Source organism: Symphodus melops (genome assembly GCF_947650265.1).
Source record: "Symphodus melops genome assembly, chromosome: 7".
In the NCBI taxonomy this organism is placed as follows: domain Eukaryota; kingdom Metazoa; phylum Chordata; class Actinopteri; order Labriformes; family Labridae; genus Symphodus; species Symphodus melops.
Genome location: NC_136697.1, coordinates 7,373,169 through 7,400,238, shown reverse-complemented (window position 1 = coordinate 7,400,238; position 27,070 = coordinate 7,373,169). Strand labels below are relative to the sequence as shown.

The following is a 27,070-nucleotide window of genomic DNA, read 5'->3' as shown; positions in this document are numbered from 1 at the left end:
CAGTACACCACGGAGCTGAACCTGCACCTCAGAATACCAGGATGTTACTGTGAAAATTTAATTATGTTCACTTTTTTGGTTATAAATTATGGTGGAGTTTGCATTGGAAATGCATAGTAAAGGTAGTGTACTGGATTTTGTCGAGCTGCCTCTCAGGACATACACAGAGAGAGAAACACTCTTTCAGACTAGCTTAAAGCCTGAAGCATTTCAAAGATTGACCTGCAGAGGCGCTGTTGGACTGGCTGTCGGTGCACATGTGCGGAGGCTGTGCTCCTCCAAGCAGCCGGCCTGGGATCAAATCCAACCTGTGGCACCTATCTGGCATGTGATCCCCCTCGCTGTCTCTCTCTTTGAGTTCAAAATCTATCCACTGTCCAGAAAAATAAATCTGAAGATTAACCTGACGTCAGACATATCACTTTGAAGGCTATATAGATTGATGCATATTGATAATTAATAGATACAAAACAAGATAAAAAGAAGCAAACTGGTACAAGACTGTCAGTAATGTCCTAATAATGCCACAGATTTTAGTTATTTGTTGTGTTTTTCACAATTTAGTTTTTCAGAGAAAGAAAATTACACTCAGCTAAAATCAGAATCGGCAAATGTTACCTCGAAAAAATGGGCAATTGGCCAAGAAAATTGCAATCTCTATTTTAGAATCTGTTTTGCTGCACCTCTTGATCTTCATCACCAGCTATCCCAGAATGCTTTGTGAAGCATATTAGCTGCTTCACTCTCACAATGAGTATAATGTTGTTATGTCACCTCACTCATGCTGTTCTCTGTGAGGGGCGTAAATCATTCCCATCATACACCCAAAGATGCCTTTCATATAAACACACACGTTTAGTGCTGTTGTTCTGCCTTCATCTGATCAAATTCACATTTTTAGTCATTTGCTCATAAAGGCTTGTCATGATACATTTTACAATTATTTGCAATCCCAGTGAAAATCAGACCAGGGGTGTCAGATAGTCTAACTGTTATGGTGTGGCAAAGAGGCTTCAGTCCTTGAAGTGGTTTTTGATTGGTTCACATTTAATCCTTAGTTTACATATGTTTTTTCTAACTTTCCTTGAGTATTAATTGCTTTGCATAAAACTGGATGAATTTGCCACCACTTACTGGTCCGGGCTGCAGCCAAAGCCCAGGTTGTAGCTCAAGTTCCTTGGCCTGCTCTCCCTACTCTACAACCCAGATGTAAACATGCACAGTGAACTGATATCTCCTAGTGGGGGCGCTGCAGTTTGGCAGTACTTTGTAAGATGTATGTTGAATGTTGTTTTGAATTTAAATGAAAAGATTGATGTTGAGATAAAGGGGAAATAAACAGGTGAGGATCATGAGATCAGCTTCTTTGTTATAAGTTTAAATCCACAAGTTCGACAAACGTGAAACAAAAAAAACCCTTAATTGTTTTAATTGAATTATGGCACTATACACCATCTCACAGCCCACATGTGTTCATACACTCTGTGATTCTCTGTCATTTCTCATGTTGTATGACGGTATGGGCCTCACGCTTCATCCTCTTTCATCATTATGGAAAGAAAAAGATAAACAGAAAATCTGCCAGTGGCATCACTGCCACATACTACAAAGATAAAACCTATTACTGCGTTTGGACAGCTTCAAGCATTTATGTTCTCTTAAACCAGCTTTTAAATGCATCAACAATCATGGCCCCTGAAGCTCTCTACAGATCTGTAAAAGACAGGAGAGGAAGAGAGCAAATAGAAGTGGCACATCATAGAGCTATACATTTAGGCTCTGGATCACAACTGAACACATGCTTAATTTAGTCTGTTATTGTATCAGCCATATTTAATGTTGATGTGTTTAATGTTACTGAATGTTTAATAATTTCATAAACCGTAGACACAAAATCCAAACTTGGGACAATCATTGGAAAAGATCAGCATCAGATCAGCAAGTGTCTGTGCAGCATCAGTTTCATTCTCTCTAATGAAACTACGTGAAATACATTGTCCCTATTAATTCAATATATTCCATGTGACACCAATAACTCTGTCTTTCTACTAAATCAGAGTCTGCTCTACTTTTACAGGCTCAGCAAACATTTGGGTCTTTACTCAGGCTCAAGTCAAAAAGATCTGATAGCAAACCCTGAATGCAGACCGATTGTTTAAGTTTGACCATGTGAAGCGCCAACATTTATTTCTGGTGAGAAACAAGATGTAAAGATACATCATGTTTAAATCCATGATGTAATTCATCATCAGTGCTGAACATTATTGAAGAATACCTACGTTTAACTGAATTTAGGACACTTATTGTAGTCTTTCGTGAGTGCAGAATCACACTTCACCCAGCAGCTGCTGTTCTCTCCATTTGCATCAACAATTAAAATGATTCAAATTATTTGTTGATGTTTGATGTCAGAAGTGACTGACAGGTCAGAGCCAGCTGTCTGTGTTTCTTACTCAGGGTGTAAATTAATTCCCGTACAGCTGATGTTATCTCTCCTGACCTGTGAGAAAGAGAGGAGAAGAAATGACCTGAGCCTCACAGCAGCCTCTGTGTGATGGCCCTGCAGAGGAGAGCAGGCTAAAGATGGCAGCTGGTAGCCATGCTGAAGGAGCTGGCATCATTCAGAGGACACCCTGGTGCCAGGAGTGCCAACTACAGTCAGAAAAAACCCTCAGCTCATTCATTCATTTATTCCACACATACTGCACCCCCATCACCGTGACCCATCCCGAGGCCTCCGTCCTACCTCCAAATCTGGCCCAGCTGGAGGATGTGGATGACAGACTGGCTGAACCACGCGCAGAAGGAGTAGTAGGCCGATCGTTTCCTCCTGCTGCCGGCCGCGGTGCTCGCGGTGCTGTTGGTGGTTGTGTTCTTGCTGGCGGTCGACGCCTGTCTCTGCGGCGTGGCCGGGTGGTGCTGAGCGGTAACGTCTCCGTGTGAAGCGGAACCGCTTAGCAGCTTATTACCATCCATGTGGGAGCAATCGGCGGCGGATTCCGCCCCGTCCTCGGTGCCGAAGTCGTGGACGAACCATCTAAAGCTAAAGAGCTGCACCGAGAAGGAGCCGAGCACCACGAAGAAGAGCGTCAGGCCGAACCACCAGTAGTCGCGGCGGAGGTAGTAGTCCACCGACAGCCACACGTCGGTGCCCACATCGGCAAGATACACAGTGACTGCGGCTACTATCCACAGACAGTCCCATAGCGTGTATTTCTGCTGCTCCCGGCCCAGGTGAAGGCACGTCGTGTTGGAGCCTCCACCGCCGCAGCACCGCGACTCCCCGTTGGCGAAGTCTCCATCCCCGGCTCCAGAAGAGTCCGGCTGGCCGCTCGGGTGGAGCCCCTGCACGGAGCCGGAGTGCTCCGAGTTCTGCAGGGGAGTAAAGGCCACATCACTCTTCTTTATCTTCAGGACCCCGTCCGATTTAGCAGCCATTGTTAGAAGCCTGTAATATTACTCTATTATTTTTCCTTCGTCCCCCTCCTCTTCTCCTCTCCCCCTCTCCCCCTGCCTCTCTCAGTCGACACCCTTCTGCGCGTCTCTTCTACTCCTCCTCCCTTCTGGGCAGGACTAGCTCCTCTGCCCAGTTGCCTCCTCATAATACAGAATAAAGACAGAAAGGAGGACTGGATGTGGCCCAGTGCATGCTCGGATATTTTGGTCCATATCACGTCTTCTCCTTCGGTCGATGATCCGCTCACATCCAGCTGATAGGCTGCCTGCACACAATACACCAGTACCAAGTCTGCATCCGCGGTTAGAGCTCCTCTCCGCCCTCAATGAGTCCTGATGCTGAAGCAGATGTTTAAGAAAGGAGAAGGAATCAGCAGATAAGGAAAAATGGAAAAGCTGCAGCCATCTGCTTCTACCATGGCACCGACTAAAAACTATGACATCATCCCCCTCCTCACTGACTCTCTCTCTCTCTCTCTCTCTCTCTCTCTCTCTCTCTCTGCCTGTCTCTCTACCTGTCTCCTGAGCTCCGTTACAGTACAAAGTAAAACTCCTCACTCTTCATTTGAGAGCAAAAAAACTGCCAATAAGTAAGTCAGCATGTGTATAAAAAGGCAGAAACGATCCGGTTTCAGCACCATGGACAGATCCTGTTTTACTCAGCAGCTCCTGAACTCTCAAGAGTTTCTCCAAACATAAGAGGCAGTCACATTATACTGTGCTGAAACATATATCCTCCAGAAGTCCAACAGAAGGTCAGCTTTAGCTGGAAGCCTTCCCAACCTGAACACATCGTGCATTAAAACGCATTCAGGAAACGACGACAAAGACTCAGACCCCGAGACACCCTATAGACCCTAGACAGTCATACGGGTTCAGGTTGAATCTTTTCACAATTGTTTTCATAGTAAGGAATAATAATTATGTGTGTCATAGTCAGGGTAAAGTGGGGCTGTTTATTAAGGGGTGCCGGAGGCCTAGAGGTATGTGCGTGCACAGCTTTAGTCCTCTAAGCAGGTGGTGCAGGTTTAAATCCGACCTGTGGCTCCTTTCCCTCAAGCTATTCCGCAGTCTCTCTCTTTCCAAGATTTATGACTCTGTCCACTGTCTTATCTCTTATAACCCCCCCCCCCCCAAAAGAAATAAAAATAAATAAATAAATCATAAATTAAAAAGAAAAGAAAGCTAACTCTGTCCATTACTGATACACTCTTCCATACTCCCGAGGGAGTACAGTCTGTTCTGTAGTAAACTATGTTGTCAACTATTAAACTATAGCCACAGATTGGACAAATACTTTACCTACTTCACTCTTTAGCACTTTAGTTTGTTTTGAAGTGACGTGGACTAAACTGACCGCATTCTGGGTTTTAAACTAGCATGACAACATTTCACTTCACACACATCACAATTTTGAAGGAAGTTTGTAGTTGATTAGGTCCTACTTTGGGGGCGTTTGGTTATATCATGAGTATCTTTTATGACTTGACTTTGAGGACTGTTGCTGTTACAGTCTTAATCATATTCCATTTTATTTACCATCGAGTTTCCAAAATACAAGGAATCCTTGGTGGTCAAACTGGGCCAACATCAGTGACTTATATGAGACTGAAGTCAAACATGGGACAACCTGGAAGAAGCAGGACATTTATTCAGATGTCATACAGAACACCAACATGCACTTTAAAGGCTTTGGCCCTGTGTCAAACGTTACGTCAAAATAAATACATTTAAAATGGCAACTCTCATGAGATGAAGCAGTTGAGTAAGCACAAAGAGTTTTATATAATACCTGTTCACATTCATCTTATTAAATGGCCTATGAGGGGAAAAAAGCAAGACAATCATCCTTGATAACATCTGTAAGCTGTGCATGTCAGCTTTAAACATCAACAGAACATTATGACAGAGTGCATACAACACAAGAAAGACCAGTGTGCAGTGAAGAGATCATAGCTTGAATCATCTTGGAGTGAGATTAATGGGTGGCCTGCTTTCTTTGGGATCGCCATGGTAACCGTCACACATGCTGCATAGCAAAACGTCTAAAACACACCTACAAGAAAAGTCCAACTACAGACCGATCCCATTATTGAGCTTGTCCACAAGATGCTGACAGGGACAGAAGGGCTGAGTTTATGAGGAAGTTACAGACAATAAAGATGCACACAGACATTTTTTTTTTACATCCTGCATCAGTAGAATATCTTCAAGCTGAAGAGAAGAGTTCACTTGGATATCCCTTTGAAAGCTGCATTACTCCTCAGACTCTAAACTTATTTCACATTTATCACAGATTATACCCCTTCTGTTCACGTTGCATGTGAGTGGCTTGTAATTAAGAGTGCAGGGCTCACAACCAGAGCAGGAAAATAAGATGAGTCTGGGCCTTGGTTATGGTGGTGTGTTTTGTATTCATTATGTCGGGGCCTAATCTGTGGTCTGCTCACTGGTTTCCCTCCTCACTCTGTTTGTTGCAGTTAGTGCTCAGGTAGGAGGAGGTAAGAGTTGCAGGGTGTGCAGAGGCTCACTCTCATGCACAGACTCTCTGGGCAGCACGTGGTCAGGAGCTTTTCTACTCCATTTATGTTGTTATCTTTTGTCCCATCGCAGGTATTTATTTTTACATGCATTTCTTCAGTGCTGGGTCGAGTTGGTCATCTCTCAACAGTTAGGTCGAAGGTTCGATGCCCAGCTCCTGCAGCTACATCATGTCTGATGTGTCCTTGGGCAAGACACTTAACTCCAAGTTGCTCCTGCTGCTTTAATTGGTGACGTATGAAAGAGATTAGTTAAGTGTGAAAGTGCTTTGAGTAGCAGCAGACTACAAAAGTGCAATACAAGCCCAAGTCCATTTACTTTGTAGTTCTATTTCGGGTCCTTTTGTTTTCTTCTGTAGTTTTGAGGAGAAGGCTCTGTGAACGATGGCCGAATGCGGGATCAATAATTGAGCGATTTTGGATTCTCAAATGAGTTTTAAAAGAACGAACGATAAAAGGTATTCCACAAGTTCATCAACAGAATGCTCAGATTTCATCAGTTCAAAAATGATATTTTAAATTCTCTCTGTGAATATAGACGTCAGGTTACAGCTAAGCCTCATGAAAAGATCCCTTTTAATCTATTTGAAACAGACCCTCGTGGACAGAGCTCCAGAGATAACACTCCTGTATTTAAACCATCGTAAGAACATGAACTGAACTTTTCCAGAGCGAACAGAAAGTCTCTTGTCGTCTCGTGTAAACCAGTTTGAAGTTAACAGGTCCAGATGTTTACTTCTGCAGGAAGCACGAAGCAAGCACCTGTTATTTCTTGCGTGGCACCTTGTCGCCGAGCGTTACCTCATCCATCAGTTTCTGAGGAGGGAAAGCACAGAGTTAGTGTGTTAGAGTTAGTGTTAGTGTACCTGTATCAAAGAGCAAACAAGAAGGGATTTAAAACACATACAACAGAAAACATGTTAACAACTCTGTGTAGCAAACAGGGTAATGGAAACGCTCTGACTGCTGACTGACTGTGGTCAGAATGAAAAAGATCAAATACAAAAACAAGACGGAAAAAAGTCAGTTCATCGCTCCGAGACATTCAAATAACAAAGTGAGCTTGGATCAGCAGTGAGAGGCAGTCGACTGATTCTAAAAACACTGAGGTGCTCGCTTCTATTTGGGTAAGGATAAAACATTTCATAATTCACATCACTTTAAGGTTTGCTTTTTGCTCTGACAACATCAGAGACAGTGGGAGTCGAGCTTCTCACTCATCGTAGACAGCCATGACTCACAGAGACAATCACAGAGGATAGACTGGAGTCAAATGATGCACATTCTTCCTCTAGAAACATGAAATGGATTTCTGTTGCACTTTGTAAACTCTAAACTCATAAATGCTGATTGAGTCAGCAAGCGTTATCTTTAAGTTTATACATACTTTATTGAATCTAATTCAATCCATTTATTCTTGCACAAAGGAGCTATGAGCTTCGTGCTGCTGACCAATCTGATTTGTCTATCAGCTCGTGAGGCAGCACATTGTGAACAATAAAGAGAGAACATTAAACCTGCTGTTTTCTGTGAATATTGTACTTTTGTACCACCTTTGAGCCAGACAAAGTACTGACAGGATCGGACTTTGTAAACCACTGGCAGGTCTCACATCAGAACCCTGAAAGTGAAAGGCGGAGGGAGGAAGGTGTGTCTGAGGAGAGCATTGTTTTGATCAGATAATCTGCTCTGAAAGTCACAGACTGACCTCCAGCAGTCTGCTGAAGTAGGTGAAGCTGTCCTCTCCGTCCCTGCGGCTGTCGTCCACCTTGTACCTCTTGCAGGCCAGCAGCAGCTCGTTGGAGCTGTAGAGGGGGGCAGGGTCGATGGAGTGGCTGTTGATGAGGCTGACCAGATACTCCCGGTAATGTTTCCTGTGCACAAATACACAAAGTCAGCAAAGACACAACAGGACACAGAGGAGCAGACCTGATGGAATTAGTGCCATAAAACTCAAATGAAAGTGTTTTACTTTAAACACTTTAGTGAACAAATACTGATTCAAATGTCGCTCTAAGTTTATGTGGCTGAGATCTGAGGACAAAGTGACTTTGTGAAGAGATACTTTTCTGGTAAAAGTTAAACAGCAAAAAATCAACATCATGACAAAATTAATCAGAGTAAGAACAACTCAAGCAAGGATCTAGAAAAGAGCTAACGACGTCAGGAAGTGATGATCAGACACAGGCGCCGACAGGAAGAGACCAGCGATAGAGCACTTTTTAAAAAAAATGTTTTATTAAAGTTTAAATATCATCATCAACAACATCAACAGCTGTTCCTGAGAGTTTTAATTAATATAAAAACCATCATCAATCATAAAGCGTGTAGGTGTTAATGGACTTCCAAACTCGATTCGACCCACAGACTCCCTTTGCACCTTTAAGAAAAAGCTAAAGACCCAGCTCTATATAAACAACTATGACCTTCATGATATTAAAGAAGACGACGATGATGGTTTCCTTTGATACTGACCATGATATTAGAATTGTTTCTTTTATTATGGTTAGAACTCACAGGAGCAGCTGTAATGTTGTGATGTTGTGATGTTCAAGCTGTTCACTTGAACTTCCTGACGTTGTTTCCTCCTCTCGAGGTGTGTTGACTCTCTATTCATGGAGGTAACTCTTTGATTTAATTATGTCTGCTATTACACGTTAAAGTCTGCAGCTGAGAGCTATCACTGCATTTCATATTGGTACCGATTTAATAAGTTTCATTCAGGCTTAGTTATGACTTTTCTGTCACTCATCACAAAAACCTTTGTAAGTAATCATTGCTACACACTTGAAGGTTGGACATCAAAAGAAGTCGCCTTACTCGCAGAGTCCGGCGTGTCCAGGTTGAGTCTGAGCTCCACAGGCTGAATCCGGCTGCTGTCCTCCTTCATCCTTCTGCTCGATCACTCCACACTGACCTGGAAGACGAAAGGAAGGTACAGAAACACAGAAGAAGTGTGAACAATGAAGTTCATTATTTGATTCTGACCTGGAGTTATTCCTCAAGATGAGATAAGTGTACATGAACATGAAGTGGGTAGTAGTTTAGAATTATTTGAGTTATTTTCGTGTAAAATCAGTGGTTTGTCTTCACTAACCTTTAACAACACATCACACTCACAATGTTGAGCTTGTTAGCATTAGATATGCACACACACAAGTTTCTTTGGCTGATTTTTTTTCTTCTGATTTTTGTCGATTCCCATATTCTGATTGTGCTATGTGATTTAGACGACTCGCCCACCTGTCTGTGTTCCTGGAGAGGGTTCAGTGTTGAAGGTCACGCCGTTATTCTGTGAGTCACAAACAGTAAAAGAGGGAGAGTTAGTCTCTCACACCGGTCAAAGAAATAAAATCTCATGCAAGAATTTAACAATACATTATTCATGATCAGGTCGTCTCAACTCTTCGGCACTTTGACATTTGTTTGAAATGAAAAGTGTGTTACAGAATAAATGTTTTTTTATAATTATTATATTCTTTTTTTTTTAAAGATTTATTTTTGGCCTTTCGCCTTTATCATGATCGAGAGAGGAAGGTGGATAGAGGCGGAAATCAGGGAGAGACATACGGGAGGGGAGCCCGCGCGAGGACTACAGCCTTAATACATGGGACGTGCGCACTGCCGCTGCGCCTCCAGCGCCCCATAATTATTATATTCTTAACAAAGAATTTTAGTGATAAAATAGAAAAAACAGGAAAAGTTGTGACATCACTTGTTGTTCGAGTCATGTTTCTCACAGTCTCGGGATGTTCTGATGTTTTTTCCTGTTGTGAAGTTTGAAAATCTTTGATTAAACCATGATGCTTTATGAAGTATTGGGTACGTTTTTTATGTGTTTTCTCTTCATATTTTCTGCTCCAGAGTTTTCTCACTGAAAGTGTGAGATGGGTTTCCTTTCTTTAAACACAGGTCGTCTTATGTTCGGGGTCCAGACTTTTAAAAGCCTCATACATTCAAACCAATGGGCCGAGTAGCTTACATGTATGGTTTATTATTGTATCGCTGATGACGGAGTCCAGCCGTCACTCACAGCTGCAGTGCCAGGGTCAAACACCAGGGGGAGACACAGTGACCAAAGTAGGGCAAGTTAACCACTGAGAGGTGTTAAAATGAGGCTGATCAATGAATGCAGCATGTTCATTAATCAACGGTTAAGCAGCCAAGAAATATAGTGTGACAGAGTGTCATTTCTGAAGATGGCGGGCAAAAAAAAGTCTGAAAGAAGCCAGCTGTTACCGTGCTCCTCAAAGTGTCCGTCTGATTACAGTGTGTGAGGAGTTACAGCGAGACAGAGAGAGAAGGTTTAAAGCTGCTCAGATTTACAACATTAACACGATTAAAACCTGTACAGCACAACACGATAGCAATATTTGGACTTCTCACTCTGAGGGTGACGTCACAGCCATGCGGCCGCCGTGGGAATGTGGACGATAGATGGAGGGGAGTTGAACTCTTGTTAAAGAATGACTGAGCTCGGGGTCGCCGGTGGCGCAGCGGCAGTGCGCGCGACCCCACGTATTGAGGCTCAGTCCTCGCGCGCGGGCGGCCCGGGTTCGCGTCCGGCCTGTGGCCCATTTCCCGCATGTCTCTCCCCACTCTCTCTCCCCCTTTCCGACTCTATCCACTGTCCTCCCTCTACAATAAAGGCAAAAAGGCCAAAAAAAAAACAAAAAAAAGAATGACTGAGCTCTGATCATTAACCAGACCAATAACAAGCACTTCATGCTGTCTCCTTCTCCAACTCGGATGATGAGGAGGAGGAGGAGACCTGAAACGGAAATGTGTGTGTGTGTGTGTGTGTGTGTGTGTGTGTGTGTGTGTGTGTGTGTGTGTGTGTGTGTGTGTGTGTGTGTGTGTGTGTGTGTGTGTGTGTGTGTGTGTGTGTGTACCTGCAGTAGAGCCTGTAGTCTGGAAGGTTCCCAGTCTCTCAGATAGAAGAGGCAGTCTCTGGGGTGATGAGCATGTAATCCAGAAACACTGCACTCGTCCACCGCACACGTCTGAGAGGAACACAGGTCAGGTCTCTTTTTACCTGAAGCTGCATCTATCGAGTACATGCTTTTAAAATTGCCTTAAATGTTCCATGTTAGCGTTTCCTGTTTAAAGAATGATTTATAAACGGTTCATAGCCTAATCAGAATAACATCTAAATGGAACTCCTTCATGATATTGATCATTGATACAGGTGGAGTGTGTGTCAGGTAGACTTACAGTGTGGAAAGGGTTGTTGCAGCCGCTGCAGAACTGGTAGCGACACTGTGAGCAGCAGAAGTGCATGCAGCCTCCTTTAGACAGCGCGTACTGGAAGCGACAGTTGGGGCAGGCTGGAGGAGGTGAATGTTGAGAAGAGGAGAAAAAACAAGGAGAGGAGGGAGGGGGGCAGTGTTACGAAGAGCATGAAGGTAAATTATTCCTTTGTAGAGTTTGAAGAGATTATTAGGAATTCACTGAATTAATGCGTTCCAGCCTTGTGACTCCTCAAGGAAGGTCAGAGTGAAGGCCGAGTGCTTCAATGGAGAGACTGCAGGGATAAAACCACGGTACGATGTCTAAACCGAATGCCACCTGTCCGAGCTCACCTGACCTCTATGAAGGATGCAGGCTGGAGAATCTGCAGCTGCAACAAGAGATGTAACCATAGTGTACAAATGTGGACGATATGAATAAATTGTGGTACTCATTTTTAACCAGCAGAGTGCGCTATCCGCAAAACAGCGCGCAGATAAGAGACTGACGAATAACAGAAAGGAAACACGACCAACGTGAAGCAGCGTGTAAAAACGCCTCTGCAGGTGCTGCATGATCTTCAGCGAAAAAACCCCCATCTCTGATCGATTCCGAGCGGCCTCGAGTCGGGAATGACCCTGCGATTGTCTGGAAGAAGAAATCCGACCTCACATCGGGCCGTGTGAGTCAGGCTTAAGGTAAACAAGGATTGACCAGTTCTGTTTCTTGACTACTCAACAAAAGCCCGAACACGGGACAACCTGCTGATCCGACGACGTCAAAAGATGATCAGAGTGTCTGACTTTATTTCTCAAGCACAGATGTGAGCTATCACGCTCTCACTTCATTTCAGAGTTTAAGAAATAAAAAGAAGTTCATTTGAGAAACAGTTGTTATGATTGCTTTTAATTATATGGAAGTGTGTGCCTGGGGACAGAATGTTGTTTCCCTCCCTGCAGGTTTTGTTTTACATATTTAATACATGTATTAATTTTATTCCCCCCTGAGGTAGAGCCAAAGAATTCCTTCAACAACTGCTGCTGGAAAAACAGAACTGCAGGAGCTGCATGCATAAGTGTGTGTGTGTGTGTGTGTGTGTGTGTGTGTGTGTGTGTGTGTGTGTGTGTGTGTGTGTGTGTGTGTGTGTGTGTGTGTGTGTGTGTGTGTGTGTGTGTGTGTGTGTGTGTGTGTGTGTGTGTGTGTGTGTGTGTGTGTGTGTGTGTGTGTGTGTGTGTGTGTGTGTGTGTGTGTGTGTGTGTGTGTGTGTGTGTGTGTGTGTGTGTGTGTGTGTGTGTGTGTGTGTGTGTGTGTGTGTGTGTGTGTGTGTGTGTGTGTGTGTGTGTGTGTGTGTGTGTGTGTGTGTGTGTGTGTGTGTGTGTGTGTGTGTGTGTGTGTGTGTGTGTGTGTGTGTGTGTGTGTGTGTGTGTGTGTGTGTGTGTGTGTGTGTGTGTGTGTGTGTGTGTGTGTGTGTGTGTGTGTGTGTGTGTGTGTGTGTGTGTGTGTGTGTGTGTGTGTGTGTGTGTGTGTGTGTGTGTGTGTGTGTGTGTGTGTGTGTGTGTGTGTGTGTGTGTGTGTGTGTGTGTGTGTGTGTGTGTGTGTGTGTGTGTGTGTGTGTGTGTGTGTGTGTGTGTGTGTGTGTGTGTGTGTGTGTGTGTGTGTGTGTGTGTGTGTGTGTGTGTGTGTGTGTGTGTGTGTGTGTGTGTGTGTGTGTGTGTGTGTGTGTGTGTGTGTGTGTGTGTGTGTGTGTGTGTGTGTGTGTGTGTGTGTGTGTGTGTGTGTGTGTGTGTGTGTGTGTGTGTGTGTGTGTGTGTGTGTGTGTGTGTGTGTGTGTGTGTGTGTGTGTGTGTGTGTGTGTGTGTGTGTGTGTGTGTGTGTGTGTGTGTGTGTGTGTGTGTGTGTGTGTGTGTGTGTGTGTGTGTGTGTGTGTGTGTGTGTGTGTCTGCTCACTGATGCCGTTGTCTCGGAGGTATCCAGCCAGGCCCTGTCTCTGATACTCTGGATCATTCTCTCTCTTCCATGACTGGTACTGTTCACAGGACAGGCCTGCATGCTGAGACTCCCACTGCACAGACAATACATAAACATGCTTATTCTGTGCGTTCCCATGGCAACCGCCTCATCTTTACCTGACTAAACCAATGCTAAAAGGAGGATAAACAATCAACTCAAAGGAAAAAAACTGAATATAAAAAGCAAATGTGAAGCGCTACTTCAGAGTGCCTTAATTACACACCGGAGCAGTGGTCATGGTTATATTTAAGAAGAATCTTTGCAGAGCGGGAGATGAATAATACGGAGAGATTTGAGGACCAGAGGGGACGAGATCTGGAATAAGGATTTAGGAGATTGGAAGAATATACTGGAAGCTAATGAAGTGATGCAACACAAATGAGATATCTGAAAATGGAGCGAACAGGAAGTGACTGTCGATGACTTAGAGGCACGAGGAACATCGTGCAAGGAGCAAGGAGACGACATCAGGAAGTACAAACAACTTTAAGTCTGATCAGACACAGAGCACTTCTTTAAAATGATCTAATTAAAATCCTCATCACCATCACCATCATCATCATAATCATCATCATCATCATCATCATCACAAGGTCGTAGGTATTCATAAAGAGCTGGGTCTTTAGCTTTTTCTTAAAGGTGCAAAGGGACTCTGCAGACTTTGGCAGGTTGTTCCACCACCAGGGGGCGACAGAGAGGAGGAGTCTAGTTAGCGTCTTAGGATCCTGTTTTAAAGTCGGATCAGACGCCTTTCATCGGCAGAGCGTAGTTTACCACATGAACTAATGTGTTCATTCCTCATTTTTCTTCATTTATTTGTTGGCATTGAAAACACTGGCTTTCAGGAGTTACTAATCATTGTTCATAAACATGCAGTAACCACTAGTCTTCTCGTATGAGCCTGGAATCTTTCACTGTGTGCAACATGTCAAAGCAGAGACAGGAGGAAGCAAACAGAAACAGAGTCACAGTACTTACAGGCTTCTTACACTGAGCACAGAAACTGTTCCGACACTGAAAACAGGTGACCTTCAGCTGGTCTCCATCGTAGATGAACCCATATGAACACTGGGGGAAAGAGAGCACATACAAGTATCAGTAATGACTCCTTTGTAACTTTACTGACAGAGCTTCGAGTTTCGAAAAATGACTTCAGAGAACTGGAGGGATTAAACATGGCTGACCTTGTTCCTTTTTTTTAGCTGACGTGTGACTCTAGCAGTGTCCTTTGTTTCTTTGTTATTAGTTTTTTTCCCCCCTTCAGATATGTCAGAGAAGCTCTGATCCTGCTCACGGTTGTTCTATTGACACTAAAAGCTCACTTCAAAGGAGTTGTGACTCAGAATTTAAACTACGGCTTACCTGTGCTAAAAGGGTGACACACTGCGGTCTGACCTGCTCCAGTTTAAACTAACAGAGCCGACATATAACTTCATCTCTATTTCATAGACGCTGTCAAGCTGCACCCTGCTAAGGGATGCAGTTTATCTACTGTTGTTTACGTGGAGTCATGGTGCAGCAGCCACTGGAGCTACAGCCCTGACGAGTGGTGGATGGATACAGTAACCAACATCGACAGCTTTTGGTTTGATACTACAGTGTAGTGGGAAAACAAACCGAACCAAATGGAAAATGCTACAATGTTACAACTTCACTCCTGAATCTCACAGAGTCCACCGGACTTCTTTGGCCTCCTCCACACTGAGTACCACAACCATGGGACAGCAACTAGTCATCTGCACTTACGTGACAGCACCAGAGGAACTTTGGGTCCTTGATGAGGGCCTGCTCTGTCAGCTTCTTATGGAACAGCTCGTACACTTCGGACTCCAGACACTCTCGCAGCTGAAGCACAAAACACATGAACACCACACTGAAATCAATGGCTGCAAGTTAGGAAGAACACGGTCAGTGTAGACATGTTTCTGCGGTTCATGGGCTGTTCCATGGTAGTAAACAGGAGTCATCCTTTAAAGGAAAAACATTAAAGGTCAGTCTGTTAATTCTCGCTTTCATTTCTCCATGATGCCCATTTGAAGACAGTGCTGTGTGATAATCAGCTGTAAGGTCATGAAGTGCCAAAGAGGGGAAACAAACTGACAGGAGAAGAAGTTTTATCGAGCAGGGTAGGGATGTTAGGAGAGTCCTTATCAATAATTAGTTTCGACTGTAATGACCTTAACAAAAATGTAAATACAACACAGTGATCTATCAATGCATGTCAAACCTGCAGAGTACCATCAAATGAGATATCTGTTACCGGTAGTCCCTGCAAACAGACTCAACCCTTGTGTTTAAAAGAGCTACAAAATAAATTGATAAATTATTATAAACATCACTGACTGACCTGAGAGATACACAGATGTGTGATTACATGTCTGCTTTTTGTTTACATCCTGATGTGAGAACGCAGCGGGAAATATTCAGGAAGATTTACCATGAGCAAACGAGGGGGGAGGGGGACCATAGACCGTCTGCATGATGGGATCTCCACTTTGAGCCCACTCATATGTTCCTATCTGCTATTTGTTGATTCTGTGAATGTGTTTACACATCGCATTGACATAAAAAGCTAAAAGGAGGAGTCTGCTGTGCACACAGTTAGTGTTCGGTTCTTTAAACTCCCCATGTGAGGATCCGCGTCACACAGCCAGAAAGCCTGTGTTTGAAACGTGACCTGTGGCGGACAGTAAGTGCGTATGGATGCTTCCCTCCTCCCTCACCTGGATGTCCAGTGTGGAGAAGTAGCTGTTGAGGTGTTCAGGGTCATTGATGTCAGGCTCCCAGCAGACTGGACACACCATGTCTCTGATGTGTTTGTCTCTGACAGCGATGGTGAAGTGCTGCTGGAAACAGCCACAGCACACCGAGCACTGACACGAGGTCAGAGACTGCATCTGAGAGAGAGGAAGACGAAATCGACTGAGGACACGGTACGTTTGAAACCTTTTAAAAAAACCTACAGGATAGACGTCTCGGTACCTTGCTGTGGGGGAAGACAGAGAGGCAGATGGGACACTCTTTAGCTAAAACTCTCTTGATGAACTCCCTGTCGTGGGACTCGCGCACAGCTGTCACTACGTCCTCCAAAGAATAGGGGGCGCTGTGCTCCAGAAGCAGCGACAGGGCCAACTCACAACGGCCCCAACTGGGAAGATCGTACACCGCCAACAACCTTCGACAGATGCGCTGGAAAAAAACCGAAAGGAGATGAAGAGAAATACAAGTCCTCACAGATATCCCAGGGTTTAATTATCCTCAACATGTGTCCTCTTTAAAGCACTTAATAAAAACAATAATATACGCACCACACTGACGTACGTTATTGCGAGGTAGATATCGGGCAACCTCAGAGACCAGGTGGGTCACCAGGAGTCAATATGTTTACTGCACCGGACTGGGAATGTGTTATACAGTACGGGAACGTAAAAGAAAACAAAGAGTACATCTACATTTTGATTGTCTGTTAACAGGCCTATCGCGTCTTTATTTGATCGTTAACCATGCTGCTCCTGTAACCAAACAAAGTCTTTCAGGGACCTTAACAAACTGCACGTTTTGAATGCAAGTGTAAACATTGAAGTAAAAGGAGCAATACGTAGCCTTGACACCTTGTGTTTAATATGTATACCACAGTCCAGATTCTAAACATTGGAGAGGACTTTCTCCCCCTCCTCCTTAAAGTGGATGCTCATGCAGGTTGCCAACTCACGGACAATAAAGCTTTGGGTGATCAGCTGCACATGGCTGGTGGCACCATGATTTGTAAATTAGAACAGGTTTTTTTTTTTGCAGCAATGCATCATTTGCTTGTGAGCGTCAAATCGATGTAAGACGGTTTGCACAGATGTGCACAAACAGCAGGTGACTGATGATTCAACACGCCTCATCAACCATATTTGTCATGAAGCCCGTTGACAAAGTGTTCACTGATGTGGACAGCTGACTTGCTGCAGGTGTGGGGAATATGGCAGCTCTCACCTGTTTGTCAGGTTGATGGATATCCATAGGTTGCTCAGGTTTGTCACTCCAAACGCGCTTGTGAAAAGGTTCCAGCAGGGGGCGCTGCAGCAGGACCAAGGCCCCTCTGACCTCCCCACCACTCTGCCTCAAAACATCATGACAGTGATTCTCATCGCTGAAGCCGAGTGCACACAGCTCCTTCACCTGAGAGAGGAGGACATAATGACGTCATCTCTGTTACAAAGGGAAACCTCGGCTCCTCTTCAAACACTTAGTGGATTCAAATCACCTTCGCCAGTCGGTCTCTCAGAGCCTGTTTGGCAGCTCGCTCAAGGTCGCCCCCTGCTGTCAGCCAGGCCTGCTTTGCTTCTGCTCTGGACAGCTGGACCCGGCTTTCTGTTTCTTTCCCATCAGGCTCAGCAGGCGTGTCACACGGCCTGCTCTGTTTTAGAAGACAGTCGGTCCAGACACAAAGACAAGGAAAAGAAATACTGCTTTGAAAGCTGTCAAAAGTACATGGATGCACAAAGAGCTGAACGTATCGTATTTAAATAAAAAGCAACCATTTTGTCTCCATTATAGATGTACAGATGTATAACTTCACATAGAAAGTAGTGAACCAGCCTGTTTAAACATGTTTATTTCTGCTGTAATGGGCTTTACTTGTAAAAAACAAAAAGGGCTGTGTACTGTTTGTGACTTCTGGTGCTTCTGCAGACACCTGACAAACCTACCAGCCTGTAGTTCTTCAACACCGGAGGTTGCCGTTTGGCCAAACAAACAGATTAACACAGGAATAAAGTACAACGTGACGCTGATATGCAATAGAGTTTAAAACCATGCTTCGTCAAGTCGGTGCAGAAAGACACGAGAAGAAAACAAGTTGAACCGTTTCTGGTGCAACAACATGACGTCAGGAGAATCTGAGAGACTTTCACATCGCTGTGTGCACATGTGGAAACACATCTGAACAACTCCATCAGAGGTACATATAGTGTGACTGTCTCGATACTGACTGTGCCCTCTGTTGAGCTCTTCTCCCACTTCAGAGAGGACGTTCCTGCCAGCGTTCGGATGTGGTCCAACAGCTGAGGAAGTTCTGCCTTCAACCACTTGCAGGGCAGAGTGCTGCTGTCTCCCGTTACCTTCACGCTTGTGTACACCTCCTCTGGACTCACTCCTTTCTTCTCCCCATCCTGACACACACACACACACACACACACACACACAGGATATAAACACTAGGATACACACACACGGATGTGGTCTAGATTTATGGTATATGATTGAGGGCGACTCACTCGGATCAGTCGAATCAGCTTCAGTCCCTCCTCCTTCATCAGCCTTTGTCTCAATGAGTCCTGGTCCTCAGAGGCGGGCCCTTTGGGTTTGATTGACAGGGCGGGGACACGTCTAACAGGAGAAGGAGGGCGGAGCTTCACAGGCAGAGGTGCAGGCTCTGGGTGGGAGAGGTCACACATCTCGCACACTGTCGCAGGTGAGTAGTTCAGATAAGTGCAGAACTGACACACCCACTGATCAGAGAGAGAGAGAGAGAGAGAGAGAGAGAGTCACACATCTGCAAACTGCACAACACAACATTTCCCTTTTTTCTTAAAGTGTTTTTTTCATGCCTGGCCTTCTGAACCTTACTCATTACCTGGAGTGATTCTGACTGTCTGTCACTGTTATTTGTGCAGCTGTGATCTGTTACACCGGCTGCAACATACTCCTGCACACGCTCAGGTTCGAAATACGCAGTAAGTCAGTTTCATTTCTGTACAACAGGAGGCAGTAAGACAGACATTCTTCCTCATATACAGTTAATGGTCTACTAGCATGGCAAACATGAACTGACCTGGCTGTCGGGGTCACCGGGCATGCCCAGCACAGGTGCTGGTGGTCTGGGAGGGAGGATGGGAGGGTGTGACGGGGTCACTGGAGGTCGTGTGGCCAGACGAGGCCTCTCGCAAACCTCACACAGAACACTGCTGGCTGCGTTCACCATCGTGCAGCTCTTACACTGCCACTCTGAGAAGAACAGATTCACACTCTGTGAACGCCACAGTCACATCCTCAGTTTGATCAAAGAGTACGACTCTATGTAGTAGTTTTTATGTGAGTTTAATATCTAACCCATTTATCAGAAAACATTTGCTTTTGGTCTGTGATGTCTCCATGCACACGTCACTGAGACATCCTTTTTGTGTGTTTGACAGAAAGAAAGGGATATTTTACAGATTAAAGTAATCTGTTTTTTGTTTTTTTTTCCAGTTTTATAAAGTAGAAGAACACAGACCAGTGATGTTGGCAGATAGCTCGTCAGTTTTAGAGGTGATGGATTCCAGGCGGGGGCGCTCACACTCCTCACACAGCACATCCTGCACAGAGTTCACTTTGGTGCAGTGAAGGCAACGCCAGGTGGAACTAAAACAGGAGGAGAGGGACACGCTTCACTTTGACTGAGCCGTCATTAACAGTTGGCCCTGACACAACACTTACAAACAAATATTGCCAAACAAAGGAAATGGATCTTAGGAACACTACGATCAAACCGAGGTGATAAAGGTTCAATATTTAAGATATCGACGGAATGAAATTATAACCTCACTAAATGTGTCCAGTGTCCACAAAATGGCAACCTGCACCTGTTAGAGTTACATATTACTGCTTTACCTGGTGTTAAAAACTGGCCTATTGTCAAAAGATGACCATATACATAACTCAAGCTGAGCAGCTTAGTGATAGACGCCCGCCTCTGTTAGAATCCCAACGCAAATAACGGCCTGGTGCATTCTGCAGTGAAGGTATATGAGGCCCCTAGGTCAATATTTAGGATTATTAATGACATATTTTTCTTTCTTTCGAGTGTTAATTACTCCCCACATCCCAGCATGTATTGCAGCATGATGATAACAGACAGCAGACCAGCACGAGGGTAAGATAATAATCAGTGTATGAAGCATAATCTGTTGACCCTGACCTGTGGCTGCTTCTGTTTTGGGATGATGAAGATGAGGAAGAAGATGATGACGATGATGTGACAGCCACTCGGCGGTGGTTGGCCCTCTCTGGGTAGGAGTGGTACAGCCTGTCACACTCTGAGCAGAGCCCCTGGACACAGGTGAGGCAGTGGGCGGAGATTCTGAATATTTCACAGATAGTGCAATTCTCTGAAACAAAATCACAGAGCCAAATACAATGTTACCACATGTTGTTTGTTTGTCAATCTAGAATCAGCTCAATGTACAACACAGCCTTGAAGTCGAATAAGACACATAAGAGCTGTTCTTAAATGTGAGGTTATTCCAACATAGCCTTAAAGTGTCACTGTGTGTTCAACCAAAACCTTCTGTTGAACAGTCTCCACTCTGTGTTTTCATAGATACATAAAGAAATGCAAACTCAGGTAAAGCTATAACATGCAGCAAATGTCTATGAACCCCTCTATTTCAACCCTGCTCAGAACAGGCTGTTTCTGTCTGTAGCTTTAAATATGTAAATGAGCTGTGTCTGACCGCGCCCCCTCTCTGGAAGGACTCGGGTGGCTCGGTCATTCTCACTTCATGTCCTTTTGTTTACGGTGTAAAGGCAGACTAAGAAGGCAGAACAAACACCTAGCTGTGAGAGTGTCACCCAACTGGGGGAGGAGCTACTGCCCTTTGTGATGTCATGAAGGAAAATCTCCAAACAGCCTGTTTGAGCCCACATTTTCTGAAAAGTGGAGCAGGCAAAAGACGGAGAGGATGGACTTTTCTCATAACTGGGGGACTCGGACATAGTGCAGAAATATCATAAAGTTTATTTTGCATAAAACTGTATATGAAATCTAAGTTTTGATAATTCTATTAATTTCTCTTCTCTTTAACTGATTCTCAAATCATCAGGCTCGGTGACCTCGTGGTTCAACTTACATTGTCGGGCTCTGTAACATGAGGAACATCTAATGGAGACTGTGAGGTTTCAATTTTTTACCTCCACTTGGACAAAGAGCCTTTTCTGATCAGGAGATCAACAAGTGGAACATTTTACCTGCAGAGCTCAGACTGGAACCGACTCAGTCTTATCTTCAGGTATTTATTTTTTTATTTTATTTACTTTGTTTTATGGTTTACTTGCTTCATACTTGTCCCAATACAAACAAACGTGAAATAAAATAAACCAGTGACGTGTGTTCTCACCGGGGTGTTTGTTGGAGGATGTGGAGAAGACCTGGATGGACCTCAGACTCTGGTGGTTGGAGGACAGAGAGTGGCTGCTCTTCCTGGAAGAGTGATGGTGGAGGGGGAAGGCCAGAGACTTGGTCTGACCCTTTGAATGTCCTGAAGACGAGGAGGACTGAAAGATCACAGCGTCAGTGTTCAGACCGACATCCTGGCGGGAGAGAGGAGAGGGAGAAAGCTGAATTCGCGAGGGGTTTTTGCATTCTTTATCAAATACATATGAAACTGCAGGTGGTGTGAGGGGCTGTACCTTATGTCTGAGTGTAGGTATTATTCTCTCGTAGAACTCCGGGTGTGGGTGAGTCTCCTGAATCCAAAGGGAATCACAGATTAGTATCAGAGCCATTTTGTTGATGTTAAACTAAACAGACAAACAAGCACTTCTCCCTTCAGTTCTCCTTCAGAATCTCTGCAAAACAAAATCATGGAGGAGCACAACCAGGGAGGGACTCGGACATAGTGCAGAGCGTCTGCTGCATGATGGGAGAAATGATGAGGGGGACTGACTCTGACATGCAGTCTGCAAACACAACCTGTTGCTGATGGGAAGGAATCAAGATGAGTTGCCAAGATCAACCACGTGCACCAACACACAATGACTTTACATGTAATAGTTCCTGGGTATAAAACAGGAGATTTATCACAACTGATGGTCGTCAGTGTGTGTCTGCTGTATCAGACATGTGTGATATGGAAAATGTATTTTCTTTCATGCAACCTTTGTACATTTTGTGTTTTTTTATCATTCTTTATATTTGACATTTGTTTCTTATGTTTTATTTTATTTAAGTACTTGTTATTTTAGCCTTATTTCTCATGTTAACAGTTTTTTACACCAAGACAAATTCCTCGTATATGTAAATGTACTTGGCAATAAAAAACTGATTCTGGTTGTAGTTGGTAAAAATTAAACGGACCTGCTTCAAACAGAACATGCAGAAGCTTCATTTATTTAAATAGAAACAACATGTTTGCAGTTCATATTCTTGTAGATTTAAGAACACGTATGCACCTTAATCAGCATCTCTAGCTCCATCCTCAGACTCATCACCTCCAGGGTCACTGCAGCGACTCGGCCCACATCCGGGTCCGTCACATCCTCAGGGAAGCTGAGCCCGTCGGCCTGCTGATTGGAGTAACCATAGAGACAGAGCACTGCTCGTCCTCCCTGAGAGAGTCAGGAGGCAATGTGTGCTCAGAGTTTAAAAGAGAAAGTTTGGACTGTTTGGACACAATTAAAACAAGGAATAGGAAAGAACCTTAGAGACTCATAACAAGGGATTAGCAACAATGACATGTTATTTAATTAAGATAATGGGGGGACGGAAAAAATGTTGCTGTTAGGGCCCGACTGATATGGGATTTTTGGGACCGATAACGATATTGTGGAGACAAAGAAAATCTTATATCAATATATCGGCGTATCGCTTTTTTAGATGGATGTTTAATTGTCAGGAGAGATTTACATAAACGCATTTAATGTCATTATCCTTCACATGCAGTTTTCTAACACTTGGGGAAAATATACATAATGATTACAAGATGGTCACTCCAGTAAACTGAGCATGTGCTTGAGTCACAGCTTGACTTGCTGCTGACAGCCAGAACAACAGAACTGAGAGTAATACTATGAAACACTAATAAAAAGCTGTTTGACTGGTGAACAAATCTAGAAATAAAGGGACATATCTGGGATAGAATTAGCTGATGACGACAGTACTTGATAAACTGATATTGGCCAATAATTTCAGCTGGTCAATTTATCGGTCAGACTCTAAAAGCTATGAAAATGTCATGAAGGCTGGAAGCTGAAGATGAGGCTATCGGTTTTATTATCTTCTGGTTCTTCTATTTTAGGTCCCTGGGAGTCTTTGAGGAGTGTAATACTGCCCACTTATGATACGATCTACTGTGTATTACCTGAATAGCATCAACGGTGGCCCTGAACACTGGGTTATTGTGTTTCACCGTCCTCCAGTATTTCGGCCTGTTGGGATTTGTTAGGTTACAGCCGTACTTCTCCAGGATGTTCAAAGCAGTCGACAGTCTCTGGAGAGAAGCGAGCGTCTGAAGGTTGAAGGAGAAAGAAAGGTTCATAAACTACGAACCCTACTCTCAACCTCAATCTGGGATTCAAACTTAAATTAAATCCACCAGCAGCAACCATTGTTTCGAAAGGTTGTAGTTTTAGATTTGTAGACCTTGTTATTAGTCGAGAGAACAAGGTGGATCCATCACACAGACCACATCTAAACTCCAAAAACATCCCTGAAATATATTTGTTTACATATAGCCTATTCAAAGGATAAATAGGGCTCAGTGTTTTTAGATTCAGGTGTGTGTGTGTGTGTGTGTGTGTGTGTGTGTGTGTGTGTGTGTGTGTGTGTTGGGACCAGTTGTTCTCTTACCTCCTTCCTGTTGCTGCCAAAGCTGTTCTCTGTAACCATGGTCTCTGCATTGATGTGGCGGTATTTGGAGCACGGGGGTAAAGACAGATTAGCCATAGCCATCACCCCGGCTCGTACCTCCACCACCCTGCCACCTGAGTACAGACACACTTCTGCACGACTCCGCACCTCCTGCAGGTCCTCCGACAGGGACGGCATTCTACACACAAACACGCGCACACACACACACACACATATACACACAAAGCTCACAAAATAAACGTTGTGTATGAGTTACAGAGTTAGCGGAGGACCCAGGTCACCCTCATGCTGAATGTGTGTATCTAGCATATGATGCTGTATGATAACTTCTCCAGACTCGAGCCAGGTTCCCTAGTCTCACCTGGTGCTGGAGGGTTACAGTGAAGCAAGTTAGCAACAACTTTGGACCTGGAGTCTCATGGGCTTCATGAATTGGGACATTGAGGCAGAAAAGATTGACATAGGGGTACTTACATTAGTTTGTTTGACATATTGAATGTGCCAACATATTTTAAATGATTCGCTACAAGTTATTGATTTTTAATTAATAATTTCCGCTGTTTAATAACAGCAAAGTCCTGACTGTAATTTCACTTCAGTGATGTTTACATATTACATTTATCCAGAGCAGAATCCTTCCACTTACTGCAGGGCTGAAAGTCACACATGCATTCTCCATGTACCTGGTATTGGTGGAGTTGTGCCATGCAGAAAACCTTACACCCTGCTTCTAATTAAGACAGGTTGTAGTTTGTACCTCAGCACCCTCCTCCCACCCACTGAGAGCGGCTGCAGTCCTATTCACATGCAGGATATGATGAGCCAAAAGGTGAATCGACAACCATCTGCAGTTTATTTAAGATTAATTGGACATCTGTAGATAAGTAAATGAGGGTGTGGGGTGTCACTGGTGTCCTCGCTTCACTCAGCTGCAGGTGAAATGATCTGCAGTCCAGTTAAAACGAACCGTGCAGCAGCTGTATAATAACACACCACTGCTGCGGCAGTGTGTGATCTCCTGAAGCCGCTGGTGTTCCTTACCTCCCGGTCCGCACGAGATAAGCAGAAAAAACCGGACAGAGCACGCGCTGCTTTCATTCAGAGCGAGCTGCAGGCTGACGTCACATCGCGGTGTTACGGTCGGTAATAACTAGAACGTGTGGACAGACAGTCAGGGTTACCGCAGGTGTGTTTCTATCTGCAGGACCATCCACTCTCCTGTCAGCAAACAACAGTGAAATATACCATCCTCTCCTCTCCTGCTGAGGAAAACATGGAGGCAGACATTATGACGTCACACGTTGTTCAGAAAGGGGACCGTGCTTTAAAAATGAAAATATGAAACATGACGTAAACCATGAGCATAGAAATGTTGTGTAAAAATAAGTAACATAAAGATATCTAAAAATGAAACTTATGTTTAATTTATCTTCCAAACACTCAATGTTTTAACGTCGTACAGATCACATGTTACAAATATAAGACACATTTACATTTCACTGTTTATTTAGCTCAGGAACAATAACCTTAAAGATAAAGGCCACTCCTATGTTAAAGAGAAACGGGACAATGAACTGAACATTATTATAGGCCTACCTGTGAAAAAAAGGCCCATGCATGGAGAGTCATGTATTTAAGGACATTATCTATTATGTCCAAGTGATAATTATTTCAGCTGCTTGAGAGCGTGTGGGGACAATAATGCAGATAATAAACAATCAATTCTGTATATGCGAAAAAATTTATGGGTCAGATGTATCGACGGATGTTTGGTAAAACAGGAAAATAGAAGATATATTTCTAGGTCAAAAATAAAAAAAAATAACTTGTTTTTCACTAGATAATTATATTGTGCACATATAATAATAATGTGTTGCCACACACTTATAATAATAGTAACTTGTTTTCTCAAGATGATGATATTTTGCACACATGATAAAAGTTTCCAAAAGACAATAAATTACTTTTTTGGACTTTGTGAGGCTCTGTAGTTATCTGAGAATTATAATAACAATATTAGATGAACTCTTTGAATTGTAAATATTGAGAATGATATGAAAGTAATAATAAAATACTTATTCAGTCTTTATTTTGTATAACATGGTAACACACACACACACACACACACACACACACACACACACATACAAAAATACACAGGACAGAAGGAGGTCACATGAACACATTTATTTGTCTTGCATATTGGTAACTGAATCATTCACTATCATTATGTTGATTTACAAATCATGAAACTGACTAATCATCTCACAGGCTACAGTTAAATAAAGTGAGGATGGAAGAGTGGAACATAAAAGACATAATACAAGAAGAAGAGCAGGCAGGATAGATGAAGGACAGAGTTGATTGTAAGATTGAGTAATTATAGATAACTGTAAACTAAATCATGTGGTCCCTGGTCTGCAGCAGTGGGGAATAAAAACTAACACTTGTTGTATCGGAGAGCCACATCTGATCAAAGCAGGCAGAGCTGTTTCTGAGGAAAGGAGAGGCTCCACATGTACACACAGAGCCGTCAAACAACCTCGACTTTACTTCCCTGTCACTCGTGAAAGTGTCTTAATATCTACTGTTGATTTTAGCATCATCTGATGTACGTGATATCCATGTGGTACAATTCAAAGATCACAAGCCATGTGTCAAAATGTCTGAAATGTGAGGCCAGTGTGAAAGTGCATTAACCTGCACTTTTACTGAAAGCCAGCAGTTGAAGATTCTGCAGGTGGCAAAGAGAGGTCAGAGATTGCATACAAGTGAATAAGTGAATACAGAGCCTAAATCTCACTTGAATTATAACCTCATTCAACATATGTCGAGGTCTCGATCAGAAGTTTCAACCCTTCTTTAGCACAACATGATGTTTACTCTTCAGAAAATAAAACAGGGAATAAAGCAGGGTTTATTTGGGGGGAATGCTACCCCAGAGACATGAACAGTCTCTCTATCACAGAATGTGATCAACGATATTATGCCATAAGTCAAATGAAAGAATCGTGCTGTGCCAAGCCGAAATGACTGCATTTAACATGAACGTGCAAAATCAAACAGATGCACATATTCAGAAAATAACAGTAAATAAAGAAACTCGAGTCAACATGGACTTCATTTGGTCCATGGGGGGGTATGGGGCCAAGCCATATAACTCCAACCTCTCAAGGATCCAAAGCCCAAATGAACGGTGTGTTGAGTAAAGTGGGCCTGG

The 27,070-nt window shown here is 43.7% G+C and overlaps 2 protein-coding genes across 2 annotated transcripts in view; both read right to left on the bottom strand.

Moving 5' to 3' along the window:
- The window catches only part of xkr4 (XK related 4), a 15,371-nt gene extending 11,463 nt beyond the window's left edge, over positions 1-3,908 (bottom strand). Inside the window, exon 1 of the mRNA XM_079347808.1 lies at positions 2,747-3,908. Coding sequence (XP_079203934.1) covers positions 2,747-3,438 — 692 coding nt within the window. The 5' untranslated portion in view covers positions 3,439-3,908. The remainder of the gene's footprint in view (positions 1-2,746) is intronic.
- Positions 3,909-5,087: 1,179 nt separating this feature from the next.
- On the bottom strand, positions 5,088-25,159 carry LOC306826471 (E3 ubiquitin-protein ligase RNF31-like). The gene is made up of 24 exons (XM_079347831.1): positions 24,892-25,159; positions 23,830-24,028; positions 23,342-23,488; positions 22,434-22,589; positions 21,672-21,728; positions 21,380-21,572; positions 20,182-20,371; positions 19,498-19,625; positions 19,057-19,229; positions 18,500-18,733; positions 18,215-18,394; positions 17,488-17,640; positions 17,217-17,402; positions 16,218-16,424; positions 15,959-16,132; positions 14,982-15,080; positions 14,214-14,303; positions 13,173-13,287; positions 11,211-11,323; positions 10,889-10,999; positions 9,240-9,288; positions 8,817-8,913; positions 7,705-7,870; positions 5,088-6,812 (listed from the first exon to the last, which is right to left on the bottom strand). The coding sequence occupies exons 2-24, from the start codon at positions 24,025-24,027 to the stop codon at positions 6,762-6,764; spliced, it is 3,267 nt and encodes a 1,088-aa protein (XP_079203957.1). The 5' UTR covers position 24,028; positions 24,892-25,159; the 3' UTR covers positions 5,088-6,761.
- Positions 25,160-27,070: the final 1,911 nt, after the last annotated feature.